The following is a 17,958-nucleotide window of genomic DNA, read 5'->3' as shown; positions in this document are numbered from 1 at the left end:
CTCTGTTTCAGGGAGTGAAAAGCTTCTCTTGCTTTAAAATTTGCTGATATCTGATGCTCTTTAAAATGTATTTCTGTGCTTTTTTTTGGTGGATGTATAAGACCATAAGGGTCACTGAGCTTTGTTTTTGGTGAAGATGTGATAGTTCCTAAGTTTTTCAGCCAGGTTACAGATTTTAAGCCAAGTACGGTTACTGACTTGTTTGCATTCCTAACCCCAAAAAGAAATCAAAGTGGATAAAAAGCCCATTCTGGTATTTGCACAGACACTTGAAAAGAAACTTTCAAGTTGATCTCCTAGCTATTATCACAATAATTCCCGCCTCCGTGTCACTGATGAAAGAGTGAACTTTCCAGGGCATCATCCGTCTTCCGAACGGAGCGGCCCACGCACGCTGAGCTCCGGCCGCGTTTTTACTGGGTGTGCGGACTCGTGTCTGCAGACACGTGGAGCTGGGGGAGCAGAGACGCATTTGGCTGGAAGCACGGGCCCCTCCAGCCCCGGCCGCAGTGGAGGTGGCTAAGGGCTGTGTCCTGGGCCTTGTGGGTTCTCATGGGCACATGCCCTCCTCTGCCTGGCCACAGCTCCGGGGGTCCCAACAGCACCAGCCTGCAGCCTTCTTTCTCCTTTCAGGTTTTTGGAAATATCACGCTGGATGATGACAGCAGCATCCACCGGCACAACAACTTCCGGACGTTTCTGCAGGCCCTGATGCTGCTGTTCAGGTGTGTTGGTCGGGGTCGGCACAGGCTTGGGGGCTCCTCCGTTCCGGAGGGACGGGGTGTGCCGACCCACTCGGGCAGGCCTCCCCTCAGTGGGCCTTCCCAGCTTCTTCTCTGCTCTCCTTGGCATCCTTCCTTAAGGGTTCCTGGGCCTCGGGGCAGACGGAACGCAAGCCCCCGAGGGAGGTCCACCTGAGAGCCCCAGCTGTGAGGCTGGCCTTGACCACCTCGGCTCAGGTCCCCGGTGGTGGCCAGAAGGGCTTAGTGAGGCTGCGGCCAAGGGTCTGGGAGGACAGAAGGTGTCCCGCAGGATCTTCTTCCGTGTGCTGGCTGTAAGCCTTCCTCTGCTCACCTTGTTGACTGCAGGGTCTGTGGGACGAGGGACGCTGGGCGGCGGGGCTGCTGCCGATGCCGTGTGCGCTACTGAGGGACCCAAGGGACTCAGCTGGCCAGACCTGCTGGTGCGAGTGTGCCTCCGGCTGCCCCCGGGGCTCACAGGACTGCAGTTCCCTAGGCTTTCCACCCCAAGTCCAGCGGCAGAGCGGCTTGGTCCTGGCTCAGGTGCCTCCAGGTGAAGACGTGCTCGGGAGGCCTGGGGGCGCCTGTTGTCCTGAGACGGGGCACGCTCTCCGCAGACTGGGGGCTGTCGACCCTCCCAGTGTGGGGGCTGAAGGGAGGGGTGAATGTGTCTCCCTGCCTCCAGGGTCTCCTTCAGTAAGGCAAGCCCACCACCGTGATCCTTGGAGGGAAGAAAGGAGCCCTTTGGAGGGACGTGGGGAGGAAGGGGCTGACACAAGGTGCCACCCGGGGCTCATTCTTGAGGTTCCCACGTGTGCGTTTCTTTATGCAAATGCTTGGAAGGCCTGAGCTCGGGGTGTCCCACACAGTTAGTCCCAGGCAGGGCCCGTGAGTTTCTTTCCATGGAGGGAGAGCAGGCCGGTCTGCCTTGCTAGGCTGCCCGGAGAGAGTTGGCCGACTCTCGTTCTTTCAGTCAGAGGCCGACACTTTCTCCAGATGACATCGTCTCTCCGGACTTTAGCTGTTATGTTCGTTTCGTCTCTTCATCTGTCAATGTCCTGCCTCAGGCTCCAGGAGTTGAGGCAGGCCTATGAAACCAGCCACAGCTGGAAGAGTTTGTTCTCAAAGATCTCTTTTCCTCCCTGATCTCTGAGTCACAGGGGATGCCCATGTCGGTCAGGCCTGGCACAGGACAGCTGCCCTGCAGGAAAAGCCCCCTACTCCTAGCCACTGGTGATGGCCAGTGGGCTCGCTTGTGCCCGGAGCTGGCCACACGGGCACACCAGGTGGGGGGCACCCAGGCCTCTGGTCTACCTGCAAGTCTGCTGGACCTCCGGCCCTCGTTCTGACTGCAGATCGGGGACAAAAGTCCATGAGGAAGGGTCCTCCATGGTGGCCGCTCAGGGTGGTGGGGCTGTTCTTGGTGTGTTCCGGAAGCAGCAGACGCTGGTGTGGCTGGAGTGGGCTGAGCAGAGACCACTGAGAGAGAATGGGCTGCAGGCCGCAAAGAGTTGCGGGCAATTGTGTGCATTTTGGATTTGCAGTGAGTTGGGGGGTGTTGAGAGAAGTGACTTGATGTTACCTGTGTTTGTTGGACCCACTTGGGTGTTGGGGGGTGGGAGCAGGAAAAGCCCCTTGGAAGCTGTTGCAGAGCCCAGGGAAGGTGATGGCGGCCTAACCCAGGGTGGTGAGAGGGTTAGAGTCTGGATGTTCTTTGGAGCAGATGAGCTGATGAACAGGGGTGGTGAGAAAGAGTGGAGGCAGGGATGACTACGACCTGTTTGGCCGGAGAAACTGGAGGGGTGGAGTCCCCCACTTGTTGAATCAAGGAAGGCTGGGATGGCACCTGCTGTCGGGCAGGCCAAGAAAGTCTGTGTTGGCTTCGAGGGGCCCAGCGGCCCATGGAGGGGCTCTCACCACGGTGCCGGCTTCTGGTGCACTGCCTTACGTTCAGTGAGTAGTTCTTTCTGAGTTCATGGTCAGTTTGCAAACCTAATGCCAGAGGGTTCTGAGCCCAGTGAGGGTGTGCACCGGCGCCCGCTCCTCTGGGAGCCCTTCTCCGGCTGGCCTGGCCCTTCCTTCGTGGGCCTCACGGCTCTGCCCTTCTTCTTAGGAGTGCCACGGGGGAGGCCTGGCATGAGATCATGCTGTCTTGTCTCAGCAATCAGGCCTGCGATGAGCACGCCAACGCCAGTGAGTGTGGGAGCGACTTTGCCTACTTTTACCTCGTCTCCTTCATCTTCCTTTGTTCCTTCCTGGTAAGTCCTGGTCACTGTGCCCATGTGTCCACCTGTCTCAGTCCATCCCAGGAACCCCGACGTCTCTCACAGATCCCTGAGGCTGATTCATGTCTCATTGCAAGCTGATTCTCTGTTGATGGTCCTGTGTCTCTGGAGACGATGACCTGTAAAAGGACCCACTCTGTGATGAGCTCCTGTGGGCCTTTCCTTCTCAGAAAGAGTTTTAAGTTTCCACAGGACCCCTGTCCTTTAGCCTGTAGCCTCTGCCACGGTGGTGAGTTACAGAGAAGCAGCGCTGCAGCCGGCGCGCCTGGGGCGGCGCGGAGCTCAGTGGATTGGGTCCTGGGGCGTGGATTTTGGTCCAGGCCAGTAGACATCCCTGGGAGACTTGGAGCAGGGCCATGACCCAGTCTGGGTGACGTTTCCAAACCTTGCTCTGGCTTCTGACCAGGAAAGGCTGAAGAGTGACCAGGGAGGTGGCTGGAGGTGACAGTGCCTAGAGAAGGGTGGGGACCAGCGTGACAGGAGATGAAACACGGGCATGAGAGCAAACGAGGGAGAAAGCGGCCCCTGCAGTCTGCTGGCGCGCTGCAGAGACGCCCTCGTCCACGGCCAGCGGCGGCGGCAGGTGGTGCGGCGGCTGTGGAAGTCAGCAGGGCAGCTCCTCGATGAGGGAACGACGGAGTGGCGGTCTGATCCAGCAGCTGCACTCCGGGCACATGCCAGAGCTGAGGGAGGGGCCTCACGCCGGTATTGGTGCGCGCACGTTTGCAGCGGCGTCATTCACAATGGCCTGGAGGCAGAAACAACCAACGTGCCACCAGCGAGTGACCGGTTGTGACATGGACACACAAGGGAGTACCATCCGACCTTAGGAAGAGAGGCCGTTCTGACCCATGCTGCAGTATGGATGGCCCGTGAAGTCATGACGCCAAGAGAAAGAAACCAGCGGCCAAAGGAGAAGTAACGGCACGGTTTCAGCTGTCTGAAGTCCCTAGAGCAGGGAAGCTCGTAGAGACGGAGAGTACGATGGCAGGCACCGGGGACTGGGGGAGGGGATGGGGATTAGTATTTCGTGGGGGCAGGGTTTCGTCGGGGAAGACGGAAGAGTTCTGGGGACAGGTAGTGGGGACGGTGCCCCTCAGCTGTGAACTTCAGAGTCATTAAATCTGTAAGCTCGTTGCTATGTATATTTTATCAAATTCAGAAAATGGTCTTAAAGAAGAATTAGCATAAATCCTGTTCAAACTTTTTTTATTTTTAGAGGGGGGCGGGCAGAGGGAGAGAGAGAGAATCCCAAGCAGACGCCATGCTGATTGCGGAGCCTGATGTGGGGCTTGATCTCATGACCCTGAGATCATGACCTGAGCTGAAACGAAGACTGGAACGCTGAACTGGCGAGCCCCGCAAGTGCCCCTTACTCAAACTCTTGCAAAAAGTAGAAGAAGAGAAATATCTCCTAACAAATCCTGTGATGCTGCCATTATCCTAATACCAAGGACAGGAATGATGCCCCCAGAAAGATAACTACAGACCAACGCCCGTGCTGAGTACACAGTAGGTGTCCTGAACGAGATACCAGCACACCGGCTCCAACGGCACGTTAAGGGTTAGACACGGTGATCGGGCGGGATTTATCCCAGGAGTGCAGGGATGCATCTTTGACATACAGAGACTAACCAGTGTGATGAGGGAAACACCTGACATGATGATCTCAATAGATGCAGAAAAGCACTTGACCCAATTCAATACCCTTTCATGACAAGAGCACGTAGCAGACTTGGAACAGAAGGGAACTTCTGTAACGGGATGAAGGGCACTTATGAAAACCTACACTTGACATTAAACTCAGTGACGAAGGATTACAAACTTTTCCTCCAAATATCAGGGACTAGACAAGGTCCCCACTTCTTCATCACTTCTACCCAGCATTGTGCTGGAAGTCCTAGTTAGAGCAGGTAGGCAAGGAAAAGAAATAAAAAGCACCCAAATTGGAGAGGAAAAGGTAAAGCTATCCCTCTTTGCCGATGACATGGTATATGTAGAACATCCTGAAGAACGCCCATGCCCACGCACGCACACACACCCACGCACGCACACACACGCACGCACACACACACGCACGCACAGTGCTAGAACCAATAAATGAGTTCATCAAAGTCTCAGAGTACAAAATCAACACATAAAAGTCAGTTATGTTTCTGTGTACCGGCAATAAACAGCCTGAAAAGGAAATTAAGGAAGTAATTCCACTTCCAGTAGCATCCAAAGGGATAACATACCTAGGAATAAGTACCTGTGAAGATGAAAACTTGCACAGTAAAAACTGCTAAATAAGTTAAGGAAGACCTAATTAAGTGGAAAGACATGCAGGCGCACGGATCCGAAGGCAACGTTGGTGAGGCGGCAACGTCCCCACAGAGTGAGCTCCGGATTCAGTGTGCTCCCTGTCAGAGCTCCAGGGCCCTTTCTACAGGAATGGAACAGCTGATCCTCACATTCGTGTGGAATGGCAAGGAGCCCCAAATAACAACAAAACCTTGAAAATTAAAGACCGAGTGAGATAACCCACGTTTCCCTATTACAAAACTTACTGTAACGGTACCATGAGTCAGAACAATGTGGCTGAAGAGGCCCTTCTCCGAAGAAGACATACAGATGACCGACAGGTACATGAAAAGGTGCTCCGTGTCACCGTCGCCAGGGAAGTGCACATCAAGACAACAGCAACCCCTCGCCACATTTAAAACGGACGATCAGGAAGAAGACGAGAGATGGCAGGTGTTGGCGAAGATGTGGAGAAAAGTGAACCGCTGTACGCGGTCAGTAGGAATGTGAGTTGGTACAGTCCCTATGGAAAACAGTGTAGATGTCCCTCAAAAAATAAAAAATGGAACTAAAATATGATCCAGCAATCCCACGTTCGGTATATGTCCACATGGAAGGAGAACACGATATTGGAGACAGATCTGCATGCCCACGTTCACTGCAGCATTACTCACAATAGACAAGACACGGAAACAACCTAAGTGTTCATCAGCAGAGGAGTAGATAGGAAGACTTGGTGTGCACACACGCACACACACACACAGAGTATTCAGCCACGGGAAAGAAGGAAACCCTCCTGTCATTTCTGCCAGCATGGATGGATCTTGAGGGCATTGTGCTAGGGGAAAAAGGCCAGACAGAAAAAGGCAAATACTACATATATCCCTTACATGTGGAATTTTTTTTGGAAGCCAAACCACAGAAACAGAGTCGAAGAGCTGTTGCCAGGGACTGGAGAGTGGGGGAAGTAGGGACGAGTTGGTGAAAGGGTGCACACGTTCAGCTCTACTACGAATAAAGTCCAAGCGTGTGAAGTAAAACATGGTGACTATAGCTGATAACTCTGCATTGTATAACTGGAATTTTCTAGAGGGCGGAACGTAAGTATTCTTCCAAAAATATGTGATGGGCGTGTCAGCTGGACGGCAGGGGCGCTTCGACAATTGTGTGTGGAGAGACTGGAGTGTCTCGTGACTGTGTCAGTCACGTCTACCTCAGTAAGGCTGATGCAGGGCAGTAGGCATTGGCGTAAGGACAGACCGTGGGAGTGGGATGGAGACTCCAGAAATAAATCCAAATCTCCATGGACAGTTGATTTTTGATGAGGGTGCAAAGCTGCTCAGTGTGGCAAGAACAGTTTTTCTGACACATCGCGAAGAGACAACCAGATGTCCACATGCGGGGAAAAAAAGATGGACCCCACATCACCCCGTATACAGAAATGAACCCAGAACTGGAAAAAGACCTAGATGTAGTGTGAACACCACAAAACTCTTAGAAGAAAGCATGGGGGCAGATCCTGATCTCGGATTTGTCGAAGGATTCTTAGATTTGACGCCAAAATCACAAGCAAAAAAAGAAAAAATAAATTACTCAAAATTAAACACTTTTGTGTGTCAAAGGGGATGATAAGAAGTGTGAAAACGCAATCTAAGGAATGGGAGAAAATATTGACTAGTCGCATATTTTTAAGGGGGTAACATACAAAACACATAAAGAACTCTCAGGATTGAGCTGCAAAAGACAAGCACAAAAAAGTGGGCAAAGCATCAGAACAGACATGTCGGCCAGAAGGTGGGCAACGTGGCCAACAAGCACATGAAGATATTCATCATCTTTGGACTAAATCAAGGAAACTCAAAACCACGCACTTGCTTCACACTCCCTGGGATGGCCACAATAACCATTTTTTAACGGAAAATAACCAGCGTTGTCAGAGACGTGGAGAAATAGTGACTCTTGCGCATTGCGGTAGGAATGCAAAATGCAGCAACTCCTGTGGAAAACAGTTCAGCCGTCAGGTGGCAACGACCCACACGTCCATCGGTGGGTGGACAGAGAAACAAACTGCTGTGTCCCCCCACGGTATGTTATTCGGCCTTAAAACGCCGTGCGGTTCTGCGCCTGACGACTGGGTGAGCCTCATGGAAAGCGGAGAAGCCGGGCCCGGGAGGCCCTCCATGGCCCCGTGCTGAGGGACTCCTCTCGCATGAAACGCCCCAAGGAGACAAGCCTGTGGGTGCCGGACAGACACTGTAGGGAAGGGGGACAAGTGAGTGACTCCTTCTGGCACAAGCGTTTTCTGGGGCGATAAAGAATTTTGGAAACCCGAGAGGCAGTTGACTGATGTTGTGAATTAGTAAAGCCACTGGGTTGTGAAACACTGAATGCATGTTCTGTGAATTTCAACTCCATTAAAGGGAAAAAGAAGCCAAGCTTGTGGCCACCAGCATCGAAACCCCTAACTCCAAAGTCGCTGCTTCCCTTGGCAGCCAGCTGGGAGGGGATGAGGAAGGTGACGGGAGGTGGGCAGCGGAAGGGGGCGGGAGGGCTCAGGAGAGTTGGCGGATCTAGCCCCGGGGCAGGGGCCCGCGGCCAGCCGTGGTGGTAGAGTGGAGGGCGGAGGTTGCCGGGGAAGCAGGGCTGGACGGGCTCCGGGTGAGCTGGAGTGGCCTCTGCTGCTGGGATGGTCTCACACAGGCTTCGGCGGGAGGGGAAGGGCTAGAGTAGAGGCCGGCGGAGGTCTCTTTATGTCACCCCTTCTCCTTCCTGTCCTGCAGATGTTGAACCTCTCTGCGGCCGTGATCATGGACAATTTTGAGTACCTGACACGGGGCTCTTCCATCCTAGGGCCTCACCACCTGGACGAGTTCATCCAGGTCTGGGCTGACTACGACCCGGCGGCGTGGTGAGTCGCCCCCGTGCTCCGTGGTCCTCAGGGTGGTCCATGCCACGGATCTCGGGACAAGGCTGGGGGGCTTCAGACTTGTGTCACGGGAGGTCTGCCCCTCAGTTCTCGGCAGGGCCCACGTAGGGTGGCGCTAGGTCCCCCTCTGGGTGGCACGTTCCTTCTCATGCCCACAGTGCTTTCACACAGCTCCCTGGACGGAGAAGTGCTCCAGGAGACCCAGAGCCTGGCCCTTAGCAGCTTCTGAGGGGTCCGTGAGGCTCCGGGCTCTTGTGGAAGAGGAGCATATGGTCCCCTCGCAGTCTGTCACATGAGGGGCCTGGAGGGCTCAAGGAAGAGGGTGTGGACACAGCAGGAGGGCCTTCCCCCGGGGCCTCACCATCCTCATGAAGCTTGGAGGCCTTCATGGAACAAATGACATTCTTCCTGCCCACGGGCTCAGGCCTCTCCCTCTCTGCCATCGCCCTTGGGAACAGGAGCCAACACGCACCTGTGTCCCAGCCCCGGCTGCGAACAGCGGGCACTCGGTGAACTTTCACTGACATCAAAGGAGCTACCAGGAAGGGTCTAGTGTGTTGGGGACCCTCTGGTCCTGGTGGGTTAAGTCAGGTGAGGGGCGGCTCGTTTCCAGACAGCAAGGTGTCGTCAGGGGACCGGCTGGGGCTAAAACGTTGTTCCGTCGTCCGTGGAGAGTCTCGCACAGGGGGACGCTCTTACCCTCGGGGCCCACGAAGCAGCGCGGACTCACCGTCTGCCCATCTGTCTGTTCCTTCATCCCCCGCTGCCTCACTGGCTTCTTCACCCATTCACGCTCTCAAGCAGGTTCTTGAGTAGTGATTCAGGGCGCGCTCTGCAAGGCTGCCAGGACATGGAGGGGCCAAGAGCCCTGGCTGCTGGGGAGGACACGGGCCTGCTCCCCGCCTCGGTCATGGTGAGCGCCCAGCAGACACGAATGTGAGCGAGCGGGCTCCATCCCTCCCACGCTTGGAGGCACGGGGAAGCCTGGGGAGATGGGGTGTGGGCACTCCCACGTCCTCTCTCCGCAGCTCCCCAGCCTGCCTGTGCCCCCCTCACGCAGCTCTGGGTGTGGTCACCCCGTGTGGTAGAGGCCTGGGGGAGATGGTCAGTGTCGTCGTGGTGAGGACCCTCCGGCCCACAGATGGCCTGAGTTTCTACCTGTGTTTCCCTCAACGGAAACTCAGCGAGGGGATCAGGTGCTCTGACCCCAGGGCCCGGAAGGCCTGGGAGCTTGGTGGGGCTCCCTCAGCCTCCTTTCCTGCAGCCTTTCTGGAGCCCCTGCCGCATCCCAGGAAGGTCAGAGGATGCTGCGGGAGACCTTCCCGGGCCGGCATGTCCTGAGACCACGGGCAGCACCCGCAACTCTCGGGCATCGCTGTGCCCATAGTGTTTCTGGGTGTTCTCCGTTGTGAATCTTTTGCCATTTTCACACATTGCCGAGTGAGCGTAGCTGTTCCTTAACATTTCACAGTGTAGGTGACTGTTTCCGTGGCCTTGGGGGGTCCTGCCACTGTGCTGATGCGCCACCAGGCTGGGCCTGCCATGCCCAGTCTCGTTCTGGGGCAGGTGGGGGTTCTCTGGTCAGGTCAGAGGGCAGGGGAGACTCCAAGTGAGGCTCTTCCCAGGAGGGGCACCTGGACCGTGGGGTTGAGCGATGCTGCTGTTTGCGGGCACCGTGATTCTGGAGGTTGTGTTGCAGGGAAACGGAGATACTGTGGGTTGAGACGGGGACGTATGTCCACGTGGGCAGGACAAGCATAGGCCGGAGCAGGCCTGTGAGAGGGGAGGACTTCTCCCACATCTCTATGAACTGCACACCCAGGACTGCCCCTCGTCCAGTCGCAGGTGGAGCAGAATTAGGACAGACAGGAAGTGGACCAGGGCCAGACTGTGGTTTTGTGATGGCGCAGGCTTTCTGAAAACGGGCCTCTGGAAGGCAGAGGCCGGTGGGAGTGTGGTCGAGAAAGTCTGTGGAAGAGCGGACAGCAGACAGAAGCCTCGGGCCAGAGGTGGCCTCTGTGAAACAGCGCACGAGCCCGTGGTCCAGAGTCACACAGACGTGACCGACAGCTGACGCTCAGGCTTGCTGCTCCCACGTGTGCCCGGGGCTGAAGACAGAGCGTGCCTCCAGACGGCAGGGGACAGGGGAAGGCCCAGCAGAGGCCACTAAGCAGACCGAGTCCTGGGCCCAGGACCAAGGAGAGTGCTTTGAGCCCTTCCTAGCCTGCATGGTAGATGCACGGATGTGGTCCTCGTGGTGTCCCAGGTGGCCACTCTGCTGTCTCCTGGTTCTCGGAGAGACTTAAAAAAACAATAGAACTCTGTGAAATTTCCACACTTTCGTATGCGTGTGTGTGTGTTTGCACCTGTGTGGCTCTGGGAGCGTGTGCACAGTGCCTATGTGCAGGGTGTTTTTGTGCGGGTACGTGTACCGTCTGCACACTCGGGGCATGCGTATGTGCATGCGTCAGCAGACACACGCGTGTGCACGTGCGCACATGGCTGCGTGTACACGTACGGGTACACACATGTGACTGTGCCGACGTGTGTGTGCTCCTGTGCACATGTGAACGCCTGTGTGTATGAGGGTGCAAGGCACGCGCGCTTGCGTGTGTGCACGTGTGTGGACGCAGGTGTGCGTGGGCATGCATGCTGTGGGAGGTGAGGAAGGCACGGGCTGTTGCTTTCTGGTGCCCGCCTCCCCCATCTTCGTGGTGCCTCACTTTGTGGTGAAGTGTGGACCCCGAAAGGAGAATCCCGGCCCCACCTGTGTGCGATCTGTCTGCTCGTCTTTGTGCTCATCCATCCGCGCAGTCACCCTTCCGGAGCATCCGCCGCGTGCTGGGGGCCGGGGGTGTGTAGGCGAAGCAGGCCCGTGCTCTCAGGATGCTGGGTGAGATCAGGGGAGCTGTAGTGGGAGCCCAGCTGTTTGAGGAGGGAGGGACCCCATCTCCTGGTGGGTCAGAGGAGGTACCATCTGAGCCAGACTGAGAGGGGCAGGACGGATGGAGCTCCGGAGAAGCGGGTGGGGCAGGACTGAGGGAAGGGGTCTGATCGTGTGTGATGGAGAAGAGAACTCATTGCAGAGGGGCTGGAAGGGTGGCTGGGACAGGCGGAGGAGGTCTTGAACCTCAGGACCGACCACAGCTTTGGCTTAACAGACAGCGAGGACGGTGTTTGAGTCGGCACGACGGTCCTGCTCCCCCACTTTCCATCTGGTGCCCTTGGGGGTTTGATGGTGGAAGAGAGACGACGAGCCCAAGAACAGGCTGGGCATTGGGTTGGGTGATTACCAGGGCTGGGGGCTTCACCAAGCTTCCAGACCCTTCGTGATGATGCCGTGGGTCCAGTGAGGTTAGCAGGCACCTTGGGTGAGGCAGAGTGGGGCTTCCTCTTTCTTCCCTCTTCCCAGAAGTTTGGATCTGACGGGACAGGAAAGAGAAACGCGTGTTGGCTGGGGTGCCGGCCCTGGGACAAGGGGGTTCTTAGCTGGACCAGCAGATTCCAGGAGCTTCGGGAGGTGGGGACCGTCAGCAGAGCCAGGCACGGGGTCGCAGGCACGCGGGGAGCAAGGGTAGGGGCTGCCGGAGAGGGTGGGGGAGCAGGGCCCAGCGAGCGACGGGCCAGTGGCTCCGGTGTGTGCATGCTGGGGGCTGGGGGCCCGGGCCGGCTGTGTTCTCTGGTGTGTCTCCTGCCTGCCTTGGGCTCGGACATTGTCTTGGGGCTGCCATGCTTCCTGGGGCCGTCGGAGCCCCGGGGTTCCTGTAGGGAGCTGCCTGTCCAGCCGCGGGGCTCCTCTTCCGGCCGCAGGCTGGGTGGGTGGGCGGGACGGGCCCCGCTGCCTTGGTTGCCGTAACCTGTGACGTTTCCTTTCCAGTTGCCGGATTCATCATAAGGATTTGTACAGTTTGTTGCGTTGTATCACGCCACCCGTTGGCTTAGGGAAGAGCTGCCCTCGTCGGTTGGCCTACAAGGTTTGCGACTTCAGAGCCTCCATCCCACACACTCTCCCCTGCCCGAAATGCAGACACAGCACACACTCCCTGCCTGGTTTGGGAATGACGACACCTCACCTCTCTTTCCTCCTGCCCTGCCCTGCCCGCACTCCGACCTCCTGGACGCTTCGGTCCCCCATGTGATCTCCTGACCCCTCCAGCCGGCCGGGGAGAGGCAGCCTTCTGAGGCAGTGCACACGGAGCTTTCTGGCTGGGCCTCGAGGGCAGAGGTCGGCTGCTGGGTGGGAGCTGGGGGCCAGGCCCTGCCTGTGCCCAAAGAAGCAGCTGTCTCACCTGGCTTTGCCTCCCGGCTCTCAAGGGTGGGCTAATGGTCAGACAGGCTGGAGGCCAAGGGCCCCAGAGGAGGAGAGCATGGGCACAAGGAGACCGGGAGCAGCTGCCCCTCCCAGTCCGAAGAGCCCAACAACCCAGGGTTTCTGGTCCCCGAGGGAGGTGAGGGCAGAGGCAGCCGAGGCCCAAGGATGGGCTCTCCTGCTTCACCTCCGGATCGATCCACTCGGCCAAGGCTGGGCACCTGGGGAGGAGGGCCAGGCCCTGGGGCAGACGTGCCTGCCAGGAAAGAGCTGTCCCTTTTCTGTCCTGGGAGGCCTGCACCTGACCATGTCTCTGGGACCCCGAGCAGGTCCCATAGGCAGGTGTCCCCGGGGGTGGAGTTCAGGCTGCAGGCCTCGTGGCCTGTCTACCTCTGGAAGACACAGTCAGCAGCCCCCGACGCCTCCCTGGGTCTGGAGCCGGTCCCGTCTGGTGGCCCCAGCCCTGTTCCTGGCGTGCTGTCAGGAGGGGACAAGAGTGGCTCCAAGCCACCTCCGACCCCCGCTGCCCACCGCGCCCCCCCACCTGCCCCCGCAGTCTCCCATTTCCTGCCCAGCCCTGACTCCCAGCAGCAGCCCTGCCCTGGGCGGCCTCGGGCGTCTCTGGGCTTGGAGCAGGACTCACCGGTCCAGTTTATCTCGAGAGCCTCTGGGCTCCTTGCAGAACAACGTGGCTCCCGCTCTAGTTCTCTGGCCTGTTTTAGATTTTTCTCCACTTTTTAGCCTCCAGGCTAACTTGGAAGCAAATTGGGCATTAAGGAGCGCTGACGTTTCTGCCGTGGCTCTCAGGCTGGCCTCTTGGGTCAGGCCCCAGCTCTCCTGGCACGGTGAAACAGCTCTCTTCCGATTTGGCATTGTCTGTGGTTCCTAAAAGTGTAAAATCCGAAGTTGACAACCCAAAGCCGCCCCGATGCAGCCCTTCCTCATCCCTCCATGTTCATTAGCTCAGACGTCACCCCTGCCCGCTGCCCTGCGTGGGGCTGGAGTGTGGAGGTGAGGCTGGGAGGGGCAAGGAGGGGATCGAGTGGAGCAGAAAAGTCCCTCATTTTGCGCGTTTTGACTTTTGGCATGTACTCTGACGCTGGTTAACTGGATCTGTTTTCTTGTCTGCTTCCTCCCCCTCCCCTCCTGCCGCACCCCTTCCTGTGGACCCCACGCTGCCTCTGCCTCTCTGGGCCGGGTCTCCGGTGGGCGCATCAGTTACAATGACATGTTTGAGATGCTGAAACCCATGTCCCCACCCCTGGGGCTGGGGAAGAAATGCCCTGCTCGAGTTGCATACAAGGTAGACCCCGACCCTGCACCCCGAGGCTGGCTGTGCTGGGGATGGCCTCCGGTCTCCTCTGGGGGCTTCTCCGTCTGTCTGTCTGCCGCTCTGCTGTCTCACTGTTTCTTCCGTTTCTCTGTTCCAACCATGTCCTCTGCCTTCCCGGACAGAGGGACACGGGTACCACGACGGTGTCTCGCAGCCACCCCTTGTTCCCGCGGGTCTGCCCACCCTGAGAGGCCCTGAGAGGCTCAGGAAGACAGAGGCGGAGCCCTCCCCCTGCCTTTCTTCCCTTTCCTTCCCTTTCCTGGAAATGACGGGACAGACCACCTTCTTGACAGAAGCTGCTTTAGTTCTGGGCCCAGGATGGCTCTCAGCTTCTCTGTCCCATAAGCGCCTGATGAAGGGGGAGGAATCCAGCCCTTTGGGGCTGACCCTGGGGTGATAGGGTTCTGCAGGGCCTCTGGCACTTGGGAGGAGCCCACGCCCAGCTCCACAGGTGCGGAACTTCCTGAGGCCTGGGCTGCCGTCAGCCTGGGGAGGAAGCATCCCCACAGTGGGAAGGAGGCACTGTGGCATTAAGAAGGAAAAGGGTGCCAGGGAGAGGCGTCCTGCTGTCGTTCCTGGGGCTTCAGAGGGCTGCTACAGGGTAAGGAGAGCCTCAGGGGCTCAGGTGGCCCCATGCCCCCTCCCTCCAATGCCCAGGAGGCTGAGCTGCAATGAGGGGTAAACTGAGGAACACCTCCTGCCATCCCTCTTTAGGAGGTGAGCAGGTCACATGGCCCAGCCCAAGCCTGTTCCCACCTGCCCATGTGTCCTCAGCCACCCCCCTTTGGTGCATGGGCACCTTCCATCCGTCCAGCAACCCCCCCACCTGCCGCCCAGCACTGAGAGCCCCCCTGCAGCTCCTGCTGCCCCAGGAAACAGAGCCAGCCTGAGTCCTGCAGCTCAGCCAGCGTGTGTCGGGAGGCTCCCTGCCCCTGCCCTCTCTCTGAGCAAGCCTCCCAGCAGAGCGCTCACCTCTCTGGTTCTGTCCACGCTGTCCATGCTCCAAACCTGGGCCCGTCTCTGTCACCTGGCTCAGCACAGCCTTTGGAAGCTAAGCGGTTGTCCTTCCAGCCGTTGGCGGACGCCTCTGCTCTCGTCCTCAGCCCTCCCCTGCCTGGCCTGCACGTTGTGCCTGCCTGGAGGCCTGCATGCGCGGCCGTAGCTTTGTTCCCAAGAAGGAGAGTTCTGTCCAAACTGGTACCTGGGGTGGGGCTGGGCAGGCAGGGCCCCTCCCCAGCTGTGCTGGCCCGTTCCAAGGTGCTGGTCATGATGAGGCCAGGGGCGGCCGCAGGCTGGGTGGGAATGGAGGGGCGTGGAGAGCTGGGGAGGGAGCAGGAGAAGGGCAGAGTGCTGTGACCAGGAGGGTCTCAGCCCAGGGCAGAGATGCCTATCTGTTTGCCCTGGCCTTGTCCTGCTGCTGCTTCCTGAGATCCTGGCCCTTCTAGGGCCTGGTCAGGCAGAGGAGAGCCTCTGGTGAAGGTGCCTTGGACAGAGCTCTCTTCTCTTGGTGATCACCTGCTCGCCCCTCCACGCTGGTGCCCAACTCCCTGACCCCCTGGAGAGGAATCCCTCTGCCTCTTTCTGTCATTGGTGCCGGTCTACAGGGACACTGTGCTCTGGGAAGCCCGTTTTCCTGGAAGCCCGTTTTCCTGGTGTGCGTCACACGGGTTAAGTGTACGGTCCTGGGACCACGAGCGGGTGAGCCAGGTGGGGCTTTGCCAGCATTCAGGGGGGCAGAGTCTGGGCTCATGTCTCCAACCAACCAACCTCTATTAGATTGAGGATTGGATTTAGGGCCGAGACACTGGGGGCAGGGCTGAGGGCCCTCCCCAAAGGGGCTGCTGTGTTACAGGGTACGGGCTTGGCAGAGGACAGGCAGAGCCCAGGGAGGGACCCTGCGCCTCCGTCTCTAGCTCCTGTCTCGTGGCAGAGGACAAGAGACTGCTGGGAGGAGATAGGTGGGTCACGGTTTCCCTAGGGCTCCAGGTGGCCAGCTCGGTGACCTGCCATGCTGAGGCCATTCCAGACATACTAGGGACACTGTTCTTCCTGGACATCACATAAGTTCTCATAGCCTCAGGCTCCGGGTAGCTGTTGGCTATTCCTGGAGGTCTGTGGGACGGACACACGTCTGTCTCCCACGGTTCTGTCCTGGAAAAATGAGGAGAGGAGAGGGGCGGTTCAGCTGATGGGGAAACAGGGAGAACAGCAGCAGGACACTGCCCCCGGTCTGGTCCGGAGCATTTTTACTCCTGTGCAGTGGTCTTGAGCCTCTCCCGACGAGCCCTCACTTGGCTCTGTGCAGTCCCATCGGCTCTGGGTCCTTCTGACTGGAAGGTGCTGGCTGCTTCTCCCAGGTCCCCTGGCTGGGTGGTGAGAGACGAAGCCTTCCTGGGTGGAGGGAGGCCTCACTGGGAGCTGGAGCTCGGGGCTGTGCTCATGGCTAACCTGCCCCTTGTCCAGGGCTCCGGGCTGCCAGGGGAACGGATGACACTGAGCAGAGCAGTAAGGACGGGGTCTTCCCGCCCATGCGTAGGGCTAACCCAGGGCACCCCAGCCTCAGTTCTGCAGCCCAAACCCCCCTCCGTCTTGAACCCAGGCCACATGCCCCTTACTCCAGCCTCGGGCAGGGGTCCTTCCGGCTGAGCATGTGCCTGTTCTTTCAGAGGGACCCAGCCTTCTGGCTTGGTGCGATGTGACAGCCTTTACCTGGATGTCCCTTTGTCTGCGGTTAGGTGAAGACTCAGCTCCGGTGAGGGTGGGGGTCCAAGGGTGAGTGTGAATGCTGGCAAAACTCCCAGCCACCCAACTTTGCTTGGGCCTGGGCACCTGCAGAAGCCCCCCCCCCGCCCGGAGAAGCCCAGCCTCTAGGGGCCTCTAGCACCTTGTCGTCCCATGGTGGAGGGACCCTGGCAAGCCTGGCCCTGACCTGCTCCCCTTGTCCCTAGCGCCTGGTTCGCATGAACATGCCCATCTCCAACGAGGACATGACTGTCCACTTCACGTCCACGCTGATGGCCCTCATTCGGACTGCGCTGGAGATCAAGCTGGCTCCAGGTGAGCAAGGCAGCATCTGGGGACGGCGCCGAGCCAGGACCAGGCCGTCTCACTCCAGAGCCGCCCCCAGGGGGCTGTGCAGGGAGGAGGGGTGAGGAGGCCTGTTTGGAGGGGACCAAGGACAGTTGCCCATGGCGCCTCTGTCGGGCACCAACCTTGTCATCTGACAGCCACTCGGGGGCTTGTGAATGATCCCAGTTTCGTGGGAGGGAGCTGATGTGCAGTGAGGTTCATCGACCCGTCCCGGTCACCCAGCGCTAGAGCACGCGGAGACAGCGGTCTTCCAGGGCGGAGGGTCTGTGCCTGCAGTCCACTCCCCGAAGTGAGCCCAGCCCCGGGCAGGTCCTCTCCCGAGCGGACAGGACCGCATTGCCGGTGGCCAATCTAGGAGAGAACAGACCTCCAGTGTGTCCTCCCCACCTGCAGCCTCCTGTGATGCCTGCTGTACCTTCAGAGGAGATTAGAGCCACCAGAGGGGATCGGCCTTGTCCCTGCCCCCACACCACCCTCCAAGCTGCATTCATGACCTTGAGCTCAACCATTGTGTTTATAGCGGATGAGTCAAGGCCAGTCCCGTACCCCACCACCCCTTGCACCCTAGGTCCCGTTCTCATCATCTACCCAAAGATGTCACACCAGAAATTCTGCACCCCGCTTCTTGTCCTGTCACTTGCTTCCTCCCTGTCGGAGTCCTTGTATCCACATACAGACGTGCGACGATCTCTCCCATCTTTAAAAGGTTTTCTGCTCCCTCCGTCCGCTTCCCTGTGTTTATTCTTCCCTTCCTCGCAACCGGCTTCTTGAGAGACTGGTCTGCAGGGTCTGTCTGGTCTCTCCCGTTCACTCCGCAGGAGGGTCCGTGCGGCCGTGCTGTGGGAGCCGCGCTCGCTGAGCTGCTCAGTGACCTTATCTTCCCTGTCCACAGCTCAGCCTCTCCTCGGCTGCCGCCTCCTTCTTTTTGAATCCCTTTGAGGTTTCTTGTTGTGTTTTCTCATGTCTCCCACTCTCCGGATGTCACTGTGCCC

The 17,958-nt window shown here is 58.3% G+C and overlaps 1 protein-coding gene across 1 annotated transcript in view; it reads left to right on the top strand.

Annotated features, from left to right (window-relative positions):
- LOC123936514 (voltage-dependent N-type calcium channel subunit alpha-1B-like) overlaps positions 1–17,958 on the top strand; it is a 124,228-nt gene that overhangs the window by 94,903 nt on the left and 11,367 nt on the right. The window contains 5 exon segments of the mRNA XM_045997001.1: positions 634–725; positions 2,854–2,998; positions 8,089–8,215; positions 13,749–13,846; positions 16,825–16,933. Of these exon segments, the coding sequence (XP_045852957.1) occupies positions 634–725; positions 2,854–2,998; positions 8,089–8,215; positions 13,749–13,846; positions 16,825–16,933 (571 nt within the window).

Source organism: Meles meles, unplaced genomic scaffold, assembly GCF_922984935.1.
Source record: "Meles meles unplaced genomic scaffold, mMelMel3.1 paternal haplotype, whole genome shotgun sequence".
Lineage (NCBI taxonomy): Eukaryota > Metazoa > Chordata > Mammalia > Carnivora > Mustelidae > Meles > Meles meles.
This window is presented reverse-complemented; position numbering and strand designations above follow the sequence as displayed.